Genomic DNA, 13,765 nt, shown 5'->3' with positions numbered 1-13,765 from the left:
GTATATAAATATATTTATGCATAAAATACGGTATATAGTCTGAGCTTATAATGATTGTTTACTCATTGTGAAATATATAGGTTAGCTCCAGCCTTCAACAAAAAGCTTTAGGCCTCTATGTTCTCTTCCAAAATTTAAGGCAGTGATTTTATGAGACAATCCTTATAGCCTACACACCAGGTTGTAGTTTTCAAACTAGTTGCGTGAGATACATTTTGGAGAAAGGTGAAATAGTTACTCCTTTGAAGAGAAAGTGATGTTTGAAAAATTCTGTATACTTTCCAGGTGTTTTAGATTCGATAGATTTTTCTTTTTTAACATTCTAGGCCTTTAATACTGATAACACTGATGATAACTAGTGAGGCAAATTTAGGAGCAAATTACAGATTTATTTCTTTAAATCATGAAGAGTGACTTTATAGAAAATGATTTTTATGGTTTCCAGGCCAATTCAGTGTTCCAAATTTTGAATTTTGTCAATAAAAACTTTTGTAACTTATTTTGGTATGAAAATGTCAGTTTGGACGACTTCCCTTAAACTGCTGATTTTTCTTTTTTTTCTCAGCAAGTTCCAAATGCACATAAGGATTGGGTCTGTGCCCTTGGAGTGATGCCAGGCCACCCAGTTTTGCTCAGTGGCTGCAGAGGGGGCATTCTGAAACTCTGGAACATAGATACCTTTGTGCCAGTTGGAGAGATGAAAGGTCATGAGAGTCCTATCAATGCCATATGTGTTAATTCCACCCACATTTTTACTGCAGCTGAGTAAGTTTCTGCTATGTGATCTTTCTCTATATTGTTTACTTGTATTCAGATTTAATAAATCCTGTAAGTTGTAAATATCTGGAAATGTAGAATATATGAATCCTTTTATTACAGTTATTCTAATGTCTATTTATGATGTCTTATTTATATTTTCTGAGAAACACTGTGGGCACTGAGTTTGGGCTCCCCTGGTTACATGGTAATAGTGTTACTCCTATATCGGCTCTCTGATTAGACTAAGAAGTCTTCTGCCAGATCTTCCCCTGGTGATTTTAATTTTTAAAAAATCATTCATAAGTGACTAGTTTCTAAAAGTTTTTTTCCAGAAAGGCAACAAACTTGTCATTCTTCACATTTAGACCATTTTATTTAAAAAAAAAACTTTGTGCATCTTCTACCTCCTTTAAAGTTTAAGTACATAGTAATAATATCTACTTCCCTCTTAAGATGGCTGGATTGATTAATTTATTTGCTCATTTGCTTATTCATGATGAATCTCCTATGTGCCAGGCACTGTTCCAGACCCTTGGGAATAGAGAAGTGAACAAAATAGATACAAACCATAGTTTCATTCTAAGGAGGAGAAAAGAAAATAAATAAGTAAAATATGTTACATGGTGAGAGGTGCTATGGAGAAAAATAAAGCAGGGAAGGGGGATGAGAGCATCACTGGGGTGCAGGGGTTACACAATAGAGTGATCAGTGAAGGCCTTACTGAAAAAGTGACATTTAAGAAGATGTTTGAAGGAGGTGTAGAGATGTGACCATAAAAATGACATAATATGTATATAAGTACTTTGAAAAGGAAAGCATATATACTAACTGTAATGGGAGGTGTTCATCTCAATCAAATAAAATGTAATTTCTCATGAATATCTTGAAAATCTCCCTATGTCATTTGTGTACCAATTATCTTACTTAATTTGACCGACTGCTTGATTTGTCTGTCCTAAATGCACGATTACCCTGATTTTATTTTGAAACCTCTGCTATATTTCTCTGGTGTCTCTTATTATTTGTGCTGTTTCCATTGAATCCCTCTTCTCATTTAGATTTACTTTCTCTCATCTCTAAAGTATATCAAAGCCAATTTCTTTTGTGTTTTTCTAAGTGTTTACCTTTGGTGCTTCATTGATGCTATTTCCAAGATGCATTACTTTCTTAAGAGTCATTACTTTTATTTGTTCCCTTGGAAATTTGTTTTGTCCTTGACAATTTATGGGAAATAAATTAATATCCCTCAAAGCTGTGGGACACACAAGATAAGACTATTATGTATCACTGAGGTCTGGTCGGTGAGGTATGATATAATACTTTTCTTCCATGATACAGTTTTATTTTTGAAGAATTGAAATTTTTCTCAGTTTACCCATGGAGCATCAGATGCAGATGTATTTACCATGTAACATAAAATCAGGAAAATTGCCAATAAAATCAGAAGGCCTATTTTCAAATTAGTGCTACTTATTTGTTATCTAACAAGTGTTTGTATAGGGCTTAGTATCTACCAGGCATTGTCCTAAGTGTTTTCAGGCTTTTACTCATTTAGTCTTCATAAGAACTTTAGAAGGTGAGTATTATTATAATCCCTATTTTATAGGTGGGACTTTATGATTCAAAGTCCTTGTGTAAGTAATTCTATCATATCTGATTTCTGGATCTGTTGTCACTGATTGATTTTTCTTATGATTATGGGTCTTATTTTTTCTGCTTTTATGTCAAGTAACATTTTACTGAATGTTGAACATTAATTATAGTATTGTGTTTTGAGTATCTGGATTTTGTTGTATTCCTTTAAAGAGTATTGGGCTTTGTTTGTCAGGCACATAAGTTACTTGTGGTTCAGCTCTTATTTTTGAGACTTGTTTTTAACTCTTCTTGGATTTCTACTGGATGTCTTGAATGTTTGATGCTGTTCTCCACTGGTCAGAACCTGAACATCTCACAGCGCTTTGTGAACTCTGGGATTTGTTTGACTTATACTCACTAGTAGTTTTTTGGTGTGGCCTTATAGTCTGATTCTACTCATGTGCAACTTAGCCTTCAGTCAAAAGCATTAGGGGACCCCTATGTAGATTGATGGAATTCTTTTCCTATAGCTCCACAGTTCTTTTTGCATAGCTCTCTCCTCTTCTCTATCTGGTTCTACAAATTCCAACTATTTCACACTTACCAGATTTTTATTACTATCTCTTCAGCTCTGATTCTGTGATTTTTCTGCTTGGTTTCTCACATTGCTGTAGTCTGGAAAGTGCTGCCAGACTGAGAGCCAGGGCCATCACAGAGCTCACCTTCTCTGTTTCCCTTTTCTCAGGGATTACAGGCCTGAACTACCCATTGCCCAGTTTCTGAAAATAGTTGTTCCATATGTTCTGTCAAGTTTTCACTTTGTTTACAACAGGAGCGCTAACCTGGCACAGGTTCCTCTGTCATGACTAGTAGTGTAAGTTTGTTCATCTTAGATTTCATATGTCCAAAACTGAACTCCCGACCTTCCTAAGAAACCTGCTCATCCTAAAGCCTTCTCCATCTCAGTTGATGGCTTGTCTGTCTTCTCTGTTGCTTAGTTTAGAAACCTTCATTCCTCTCTTTCTCTCACACTCCATATCCAATTCATCAGCAAACTCTGTTGGTGTTCGACCTTTAAATTATATCTAGAATCTGACCACTTCTCACCATGCCTTTTGCTGCCTCACTGACCCTAGTCACCTTCAGCTCTTGGATTACTACAGTAGCCTCCTAAACAAGGTCCGTTGCCCATATGTAGTCTATTCTCAACACAGACACCAGAGTAATTTTTTAAAAATACAAGTCAGATCTTGTTCCTTCTCTGCTCAAAACCTTGCATTGATCATCCATTTTATCTAAAGTAGAGGCCGTTACTTGATCTGACCCTTTGAGTATTTATCTCTCACCTTACCTTCTAGTACCCTCTGGCGTGCTCCTTCTCTTAAAACACCAATAACATCTTTGCTGGTTCTTGAACATATCAGGCTCACTCCAACCTTAGGACATTTGCCCAAAGTGCCTTCAGAGATCCTGATCTTCTTCTAATGTCTTTCTTTCTCGATAAGAATAACCTTGCCATTTTATTTAAAATTGTGATCTCTCTTATCAACTACCACTCCTGATCCTGATCCCCTTTGCCATACTCTTTAATTTCTCTATAACATTTATTACTTTCTAATAAACTTTATAATTTAATTATTTATTAAGTTTTATTGTCTCCTTTTGCTAGAATATATGATCTACAAAGGCCTAGGATTGTGTTTTTTATTTATTTGTTTATTTTTAATTGATCCCGAGCACCTAGAATAATGCCTAGAACACTGCAAGTTCCCAAGAAACATTTGTTGAATGGATGGTTGTATAAATGAATGGATAAATGGGTGGATGTGTGAACATATCCCCTTCTGTTTTCAGTTACATGTGCTGTGTGGGATAGGGAGAGATTATTATTTCCCTCCAGTTTTATTGAGATATAATTGACATACAGCACTGTGTAAGTTTAAGGTATACAGCATAATGATTTGACTTAAATATATAATGAAATGATTATCACAATAAGCTTAGTTAGCATCCATCGTCTCATGTAGATACAAAAAAAAAAAGGAAAAGAAAAAAAAGTGATTTTTTTTACCTTGTGGTAAGAACTCTTAGGGATGAGAAGATTGTTGATTAAAAATTAGAAAGCCTGGATTCTAGGCTCAGCTCTGTACTCTACTATGTTACACTGAACAAGTCACTAAACTTTCTTTATCCTCGAAATGGACTACATAATCTTTGAAATACTTTTTAACTATACAATTCTATGGCAACTCGTTCTTTTTGACTTTGGGCTTGTTAGGAAATGGGAGAAAAGCAACACTCTCTTTTTAGAGCCACGAGAGACATGGTAAGAAATGTGATTGTCTAATGACTAGTCCCCAGAACCCACATGTTAAGTGAATAAAAATAAGTTTTCTCAGAAAAACTTTGAATTGTCTATGTTCTACGATAGGCAGAATGTTAGAATACTTCTTAGTAGTCTCCTGCTTTTTCTGTGGGCTTACCTGAACATAATTCTTCCTGAATATCAACAGATTCACCAACTCCCTGGAATTCCTGCCCTGGCCCCCTCACTGTGATCTTACTGTGGGCTCTTATGCCTGAAGACCTCTGACCTTGTCATACTAGTAAAGTCTTTAAGAGATGGAGCCAGACTGCCTGGTTTCAAATCTTGGCACTATCACTTACTTTGTGATCTTGGGCAATTTTTTTTTTTTTTTTTTTGGCCGCACCTTGAGACATGCGGAACTTCCCCGACCAGGGATCAAACCTACGCTCCCTGCAGTGGAAGGGTGGAGTCAACCACTGGACCACCAGGGAAGCCCGATCTTGGGCAAATTAATTAACTTCTTTGGACCTCAATTTGCTCATCAATAAATAGGGGAGAATAGCATTATTTATATCTTATGATATGTAAAGAGAATTAAATGCATTAACGTATGTGAGGGGAACATAGTAACAATACCTGGCATATAGTAGGCCCTTGATAATATAAACTATTTTTAATTTCATTATTATGGGTACCTGTTTGGTATACCTATGGGACAATGTATATTTTTACTTACATCTATTACAGATCTTTTCAGAAAATGTTTCCATGATAAGTAATTCTACAAACTACTTCTTTATCTTTCCACCTCTTTTCACATGTTCATTTTTAATTTATTATTGTGTAGTGATCGAACTGTGAGAATTTGGAAGACTCGAAATTTGCAAGATGGTCAGCTCTTTGACACAGGAGATCCAGTGGAAGATATTGCCAGTAATTAAACATGAATGAAGATAGTCATAAACTGAATACTGTGATTATACTCTATGTTCTTTATGGAAAATGTTGTCCTGCATTTATTAGGCAAAAACTTGTGAATGGGATTAACTGGAAAATATATCTGAATCCAACTGCTGAATATAAATGGTATTCTAATAAAATTGTGTACTATCCTATGTGCTTAATTTTAATATCTACCAATGCATATATAACCTATAATTGATATGCTGCTTGATTTGCACTTATATAGTGGCTGGATTTTTATGCCTGGCTATAAAGAACATCTTCAAATTATTTGAAGTACAGCATGTCTGCTTTTGTGACAGTCAGAAAATACACTTGGAATACAAAGCAACCCATTGTTAACTCATTCATATAGCCTGTTCAGATGATTTACATATTTGAAACATATTGGGAATGTTAATCAAACATTGGTTTGTCTGGTATTTATATCAGTCTACAGAGGGCTCCCAAATTTAAAAGCTCTTTTAATGTAATGGAAAAAAGATATGAGAATATTACTGATGGTGATTTTTCATAAAATGGAACTAACTTTAATCTGCTAACAAAGAAGGTTAAACAGATTGTGTTAGAGGTCGACATTTACTTGTATTGACCAAAGTTTTGCAGCTGTGCTATATTCTGTGCTCAGGACTAAAATGCTGTTAAATTGTTTTATTAGTGCTGTGCATACATTCTGTGATGGGAAACATTTTTGATGTCCTAACAGAAATATATTTTGATCTATTTTCCTATGGAGTTGTTTCTATTATCACCCTTTAATTTCATTTTTATTTAATAGTAATATTTCTTTCCCTTTTTATCTAATTTTTTATGTGCTGCTAAATACATTTTAAATGTACTGTGTTTGCAAACCTTGGTAGCTATGATGAGAACTATATCACCTGCAGTGAGGAAAGCTATGTAAATAGGTAGATTGTAAAGAGAGAATGTCTTATGTTGTAACTATGAATTTTTAAATATTGTAGATTGGATTTTGCAAAAGGATGTATAATTTATCTGTCTGCTCAGAATATTAATTTGTAAATTCTGCAAGTTTAATTTTTATGTGGATGGTATGACACTTGAAAATATTGTCTTGTGATCTTTTTCCCCAAAACTATTTGTTTGTAAATGAAAGCTTAGCTAAGGCTTAAATAAACATGTCGCTGTGAATTATTTTTATTCTCTTGTTCTTTTCCTAATATGAAAATGGCCAGTGTTTGTAAAACTTTATTTTATCTGTGTGATATAAGGAAAGACATTTTCTTGTTATCCAGTGCTACATAAGCATTCCTTTTTTTGCTCACTAGGTATGAAATATTCTTGAAAAATATAAACCATAACTTAACCTTGAGGAACCAAGGAAACTCGCTATTTAAAGGAGTTAAACCAAACCATATAGTTTAGGGATTTGAACATAGATGGTTGAACAAGTGAAAAATATTCCCATAACAGTTAGGACAATAATGACCTTGGCTACTTGGAGAGGAAATGCAAGGCATGGTGACTGGCAGGTGTTGCAGGAGGTTAGTTGGGAGTGTAGAGGGGTATGGAGGTCCTAGAAATGTTCTATTTCGTGACCTGAGTCCTAAGTGACATATTCATATTAAACTGTAATATATTTCTTTCCTATTTTATATACGTATGCTGTATTTCACAGTTGAGATATATATATATATCCCTTCTTTATAAGTTTTATATATATATATATATTTTATATATATATATTTTCCTATAAAGAGAAACTCAGCTACTTTGTAATTTTGTAATTTGTAATTTTGCCTCCTTCCCTGGAGGAAGATACTATGCCAAGACTTGAGAGAGATTGTCCGGACTACTTTGAATTTAAATACTCTTGGGATGTTTCTTTTCATGGGACTATTGCTTAACAATTCATTTTCTGGACAATTTATTCAATAAAATTTTATTGAGCATATACTGGGCCAGGTACTGGAGATGGAAAAAATAACAAAACTGAGATGATGCTTGCCCTCTGGGTGGAGAGAGATGATAATTACACAACAGCTTAGTAAGTGCTCTGATAAGGAAAATCCAGGTGCTCAATACCTATTAAAGGCATTCGATCCTGATTGTGAGTTCAATTAGAGGCCTTTTATGTGGTCCTGAGCACTGTGTTTGCTTATGCAGAACACAAAGCCCAGTGTCTATTTTACCTTTTAAAATGCTGGAGGCTCATATAGAGTTAATCTGATTCAAGTAATTTAAATGAATATGTAAACGAAGCAGTTCTCTTAAAGATTTACATTTTGAAAAATGTTGCAAGAGTTCAAGAGGACATGGCCACCGATTGATTCTCAATCTGGACCTAGGCAATTAGAGGTTTCTCACCCGCTTCCCTGTCCTTCTAATGTATATTCCACTCATGTACCTTCCACTCACCATTCCCATAGCCAGAGCTGTTTCAAGGATGCAGCCTTGAGAAAGCAATGTGTTATTTGAGACCATCTGTACGGTATATGTGACTGAACACAGTTAAGACCTCTATATATACTTTTAAAATTCTGGCGGGCAGGGGTGGAGATCTCATCTTGTGGCCACCAAGTTTAGCCTTGTTTGCAAATTCCCTTGCTTATTAAACCTGCCACATACCTATCTGGAGTAGTCTGCCTCTTTCTTCAGTCTCTCCTTGCCCTCCATGTACAGGGGCTGGTTTATGAACCAACAAAAGATAGTGTTAACCCCTAAAGATCCCATCCAGAATTGTTAACAATAGCTCTTAAAATAGTTAAGAGTTAACTAAAACTTAACTATGATTAAGTATGATTTATTCCTCACTGTATTAAATATATGCCTTGTTCTCCCAGAATAGCATGTTTCTTTGGAAGATACTATTTCTTCTTTCAAATCAAAATTTCTGCATTTTAATTAAAGAGTAACAGCAAAGTTTTGCATATTAATTATGTCCACATTTATTTAATTCCCAGCTGATGTGGGGTCTTTTATAAAAATGTGAATTAACATAACCAGCAGGTAACAAGTGTTCCATGCTGCTGTTTGTAATTTTTTCCTAAGCATTGCCTATACTTTAACTCAGAATTCTGTTTTCAGCCTCAGAATAGACTGTGTTCTTGCTCTGTTGTTGAGGATTTGATTTACCAACTATCACGCAGATGTTGATAGTTGGGATTTTGTATTTGCAAATTACAGATATAAAATGTACGGATAGCTCTATATGAGCATCACAAAAATAAGTTATCTAGTTTCTAACCATAATGAAATGCTCAACTAACTTTAAAATGTTACAGCTGCCATTAATTTCCCCCCCTTTTTTTTTTGAGATGAAGTTAATAATTGTAATAGCCAACACTTACTGAGCATTTATTTTCCCCTTTGTTTGTGCATCCCTGAAATGGGGGGAATCTAAGGTGCCTGAAGGGTCAGGAACACCTGATTTCAGAGATGTTTAACTGTGAAAAAACAATGCACATCCTAGAATTGGTGAAATCCAGTATTGGTGAAATATATCCTAGAATTGATGAAGTATAGTATTATAGGGGATTCTGCCAAACAGACAAAAATAGTGACAAATGTCCACTACGTCATGTATGGCAGATAGTATGATTTCAAACCCCTCCTAATATGTTTTTTGTCTATGTTAGATTTAGGAAAAGGGAAGACTACATTTCTCAGACTTTCTTTCCACATGGATTCTACATTTAACCTGGCTTCCACCACGCACATGAACCCAGGCACAAAGTGAACTGAGTGGAATCAGTGCCTCTGCAGCAAGTTGGAGAGGCCTTTGTTTCTCCAGTGGAAGCAATGTCAGGGCCCCAGCTTTTGGCACAAGGTATGGGTGTTGAGAGGCAGGGCATAGGGCACACTTTCTGTTGGCACCCAGCTGAGGCGGTAGTCCTGAAGTCTGCAGTCAGGGCCGTGGTTCCCTCACTCCATCACCCATCTTCCTAATTGTGGTGGAAATGATAACTTGGTGGGCTAGTTCTGGGGGTTAACCTAACACCTACTTACAATTTTGTAAGCACCCGTTGCCCTCTATGAAATTCCTTTCTGCTTAAATCAGATAAAATGTTTTCTGTATTTGCAATTGAACTAAAAGATACACTTCTTTGTGACCTGTGTCTTAAGATACTCTATTTCTTCCATTATTTTTTTCTGGACACTAATTCAGCTCTCAAGAATGACTATACTCTTTTCTCATTAACCTATTTAATTGTTTTTAAGCTACTTAATTTTTGAAAACAACACTTTTAGTTGCCCAGAGTCTTTTTATGTCCCCTTTTAGTCTTTTAGTCCTCTTTTCTCCCATCTGGCAGTTCTGTTCTGCTAGGAGACCCCACCAGTTATTCTGTTTGTCTTCCATTCTCCAGTTGCTTAGTCCCCCTTAGGTATAGTCGCTCTTAGTTTTCTTTGCCCACTCATGATTCTGTTGACCCTGGGTGGTCAGGAGAGTCTGGTGGTGGGGACACAGCACTCTGCTCTAGTAGGCCTTCAATTTGCAGCAGATGTCAGTCCTCTCTTGGAGCCCTGGTTTATCCCCTCTGCTCTCTCTGCCTCCCAATCTGCAGGTGTTATCCTTCTGCCATATGTGCAGCTGTCTCACAGCTCTACTGGGCCTGGAAGATTTTGCATGTCTCCCAGGACGACAGGCATTCAGAGGTGCTGCTCTTCCTCTGTCTTCTTTCCTAATGTCTCTGACAACCCTATTAGACAGACAGACTCTTCAGGCTTTCAGAACTGTGTGGTGTTTTATTCAACAGCTGAAGCAGACAGTATCTGAGATACAGTTTCATGCTTCCTTACCCACTGAAACTATTTAACACCATCACTGAAAAATATCCAAAAATTAAAAACAGGATGATGAGAAGCCCAATATCAGTTAGGACTGGATTCACCTGCATGAACCAGAAAACTGTCTAGTGTTTATTACCCTCTGGTTAGACTATTATACAGTTTTTATAAGGTAGGCAACGAGGAGTGCTTTCCACAAGCCTCCTCAGGAAAGACATTAAGTGGCCAAGGACATTAGTAATGTCATTTTCAGCTACTTTGGCCATTAAGTAAAGGATCCTAAAATACCTCCCTTCTTGTCTTACCCCATCCTGTTCCCTGTTCCCACTTCCTTTTCCTTACTCCCTCTTCTCTCAGCTTTTTACTTGCTTTTATTAAAAGCTCTTTTGGCTGTTGACAGGAATGCCCACAGAGGAAAAACACTTCATGAAAATTATCCTTATATGTGGGGTGGGCGAAGGATGAGAGATTTTAATTGTTTGAAACAACTAAACACCCACTGAGGAAATCAGGAGGATTTTGTGTAGTACTTGGAGCAGTTACCAGTTACCACTACCAGTTACTACCTCACTTACTTTTAGTAATGGAAGTCTAAGGATTTTTGCTGAGCACATGGCTGCCCAGACAGAGATTACATTTCCCACCTTAACTTGCAGTTCGCCATGGCAATATGCCATGGTTCTGGCCATGCAGTTTAAGGGAAAGTGATGTGTGCAACCTCTGGTCTTACTTTTAAAAAGAAGTCCTTGACATTTACTTTAACTGTACCCTTTGCACTAACTAAGATGTGGAAACTGTGGTGATGAGCCAAACGTGAACATACAGATGAAGACAGATAGTTTCACAGGTGAATTCTATCAAACATTTAGAGAAGAGCTAACACCCATCCTTCTCAAACTCTTTCAAAAAATTGCAGAGGAAGGAACACTCCCAAGCTCATTCTACAAAGCCACCATCACCCTGATACCAAAACCAGACAAAGATATCACAAAAAAAGAAAATTACAGACCAGTATCCCAGATGAACATAGACACAAAAATCCTCAACAAAATACTAGGAAACAGATTTCGACAACACATTAAAAAATACAACACAATCAAGTGGGATTTATCCCAGGGATGCAAGGATTCTTCAATATATACAAATCAACCAGTGTGATACACCATATTAATAAATTAAAAAATAAAAACCATATGATCATCTCAATAGATAAAGAAAACGCTTTTGACAAAATTCAACACCGATTTATGATAAAAATCTCTCCAGAAAGTGGGCATAAAGGGAAACTACCTCAACATAATAATGGTCATATATGACAAACCCACAGCAAACATCATTCTCAATGGTGAAAAACTGAAAGTATTTCCTCTAAGATCAGGAAAAAGACAAGGATGTCCAGTCTCACCACTATTATTCAACATAGTTTTGGAAGTCCTAACCATGGCAATCAGAGAAGAAAAAGAAATAAAATAATCCAAATTGGAAAAAAAGAAGTAAAACTGTCACTGTTTGCAGATGACATGATACTATACATAGAAAACCCTAAAGATGCCACCAGAAAACTACTAGAGCTAATCAATGAATTTGGTAAAGTTGCAGGGTACAAAATTAACACACAGAAATCTCTTGCATTCCTATACACTCACAACAAAATATCAGTAAGAGAAATTAAGGAAGCACTCCCATTTACCATTGCAGCAAAAAGAATAAAATACCTAGGAATAAACCTACGTAAGGAGGTAAAAACCTGTACTCAGAAAACTATAAGACACTGATGAAAGAAATCAAAAATGAAACAAACAGATGGAAAGATATACCATGTTCCTGTATTGGAAGAATCAATTTTGTGAAAGTGAGTGTACTACCCAAAGCAATCTACAGATTCAATGCAATCCCCATCAAATTACCAATGGCATTTTTCACAGAATGAGAACAAATATTTTGCAATTTATATGGAAACACAAAAGACCCTGAATAGCCAAAGCAATCTTGAGAAAGAAAAATGGAGCTGGAGGAATCAGGCTCCCTGACTTCATCCCAGACACTAAACTCCTAGAGGAAAACATAGGCAGAACACTCTTTGACACAAATCACAGCAAGATCTTTTTTTGACCCACCTCCTAGAGTAATGAAAATAAACAAATGGGACCTAATTGAACCTAAAAGCTTTTTCACAGCAAAGAAAACCATAAATGAGACAAAGACAACCCTCAGAATGGGAGAAAATATTTGCAAATGAAGCAATTGACAAGGGATTTATCTCCAAAATATACAAACAGCTCATGCAGCTCAATATCAAAAAAACAACCCAATCAAAAAATGGGGGGAAGACCTAAATAGACATTTCTCCAAAGAAGACATACAGATGGCCAAGAGGCACATTAAAAGATGCTCAACATCACTAATTATTAGAGAAATCAAAACTACAGATCAAAACTATAATGAGGTATCAGCTCACACCAGTCAGAATGGCCATTGTCAAAAAATCTACAAACAGTAAATGCTGGAGAGGTTGTGGAGAAAAGGGAACCCTCTTGCACTGTTGATGGGAATGTAAATTGATACAGCCACTATGGAGAACAGTATGGAGATTCCTTAAAAAACCAGAAATAGAATTACCATATGACCCAGCAATCTCACTACTGGGCATATACCTTGAGAAAACCATAATTCAGAAAGGCACATGCACCTCAATGTTCATTGCAGCACTATTTACCATAACCAGGACACAGAAGCAACCTAAATGCCCATCGACAGAGGAACGGATAAAGGAGATGTAGTAAATATATACAATGGAATATTAGCCATAAAAAGAAACGAAATTAGGTCATTTGTAGAGACATGATGGACCTGGAGGCTGTCATACAGAGTGAAGCAAGTCAGAAAGAGGAAAACAATTATCGTATATTAATGCATGTATGTGGAATCTAGAAAAATGGTGCTGATGAATTTATTTGCAGGGCAGGAATAGAGATGAAGATGTAAAGAATGGATGTATGGACATGGGGTGGAGGAAGAGGGGTAGGATGAATTTGGAGGTTGGGATTGACATATATACACCACCATGTGTAAAACAGACGGTTAGTGGAAACATGCTATATATCACAGGGAGCTCAGCACGGTACTCTGTGGTGACCTAGATGGGCGGGATGGGGGGGAGGGGAGGGAGGTCCAAGAAGGAGAGAGTATATATATAGCTGATTAATTTCATTGTACAGCAGAAACTAACACAACATAGTAAAGCAGCTATACCCCAATTAAAAAAAATAATTAGGGTGGATGGTAGTAAGTCATTTTAATCTTAAAAATAAAAGAATATAATGATAATTTCAACATATGGAAAAAATGTCTATTCAGAAAGGCATTTTTTTCTAATTTGAACAAGTGTGCCTATGGATGGACTAGTGACCA

General features: G+C 36.3%; 1 protein-coding gene across 6 annotated transcripts in view; it reads left to right on the top strand.

The window, feature by feature from the left end:
- KIF21A (kinesin family member 21A) overlaps nt 1-6,757 on the top strand; it is a 155,703-nt gene extending 148,946 nt beyond the window's left edge. For all 6 annotated transcript variants that reach the window (XM_029206385.1, XM_029206384.1, XM_029206386.1 and 3 more), the window contains 2 exons: nt 566-765; nt 5,490-6,757. In XM_029206385.1, the coding sequence (XP_029062218.1) occupies nt 566-765; nt 5,490-5,583 (294 nt within the window). In that variant the 3' untranslated portion in view covers nt 5,584-6,757. The remainder of the gene's footprint in view (nt 1-565; nt 766-5,489) is intronic.
- Nucleotides 6,758-13,765: the final 7,008 nt, after the last annotated feature.

This window comes from Monodon monoceros, unplaced genomic scaffold (genome assembly GCF_005190385.1).
Source record: "Monodon monoceros isolate NGI ecotype Baffin Bay Population unplaced genomic scaffold, NGI_Narwhal_1 Super_Scaffold_6, whole genome shotgun sequence".
NCBI classification, from domain to species: Eukaryota; Metazoa; Chordata; class Mammalia; order Artiodactyla; family Monodontidae; genus Monodon; species Monodon monoceros.
Note: the sequence above shows the minus strand (reverse complement) of the source record. Positions and strands in the feature narration are given on the sequence as shown.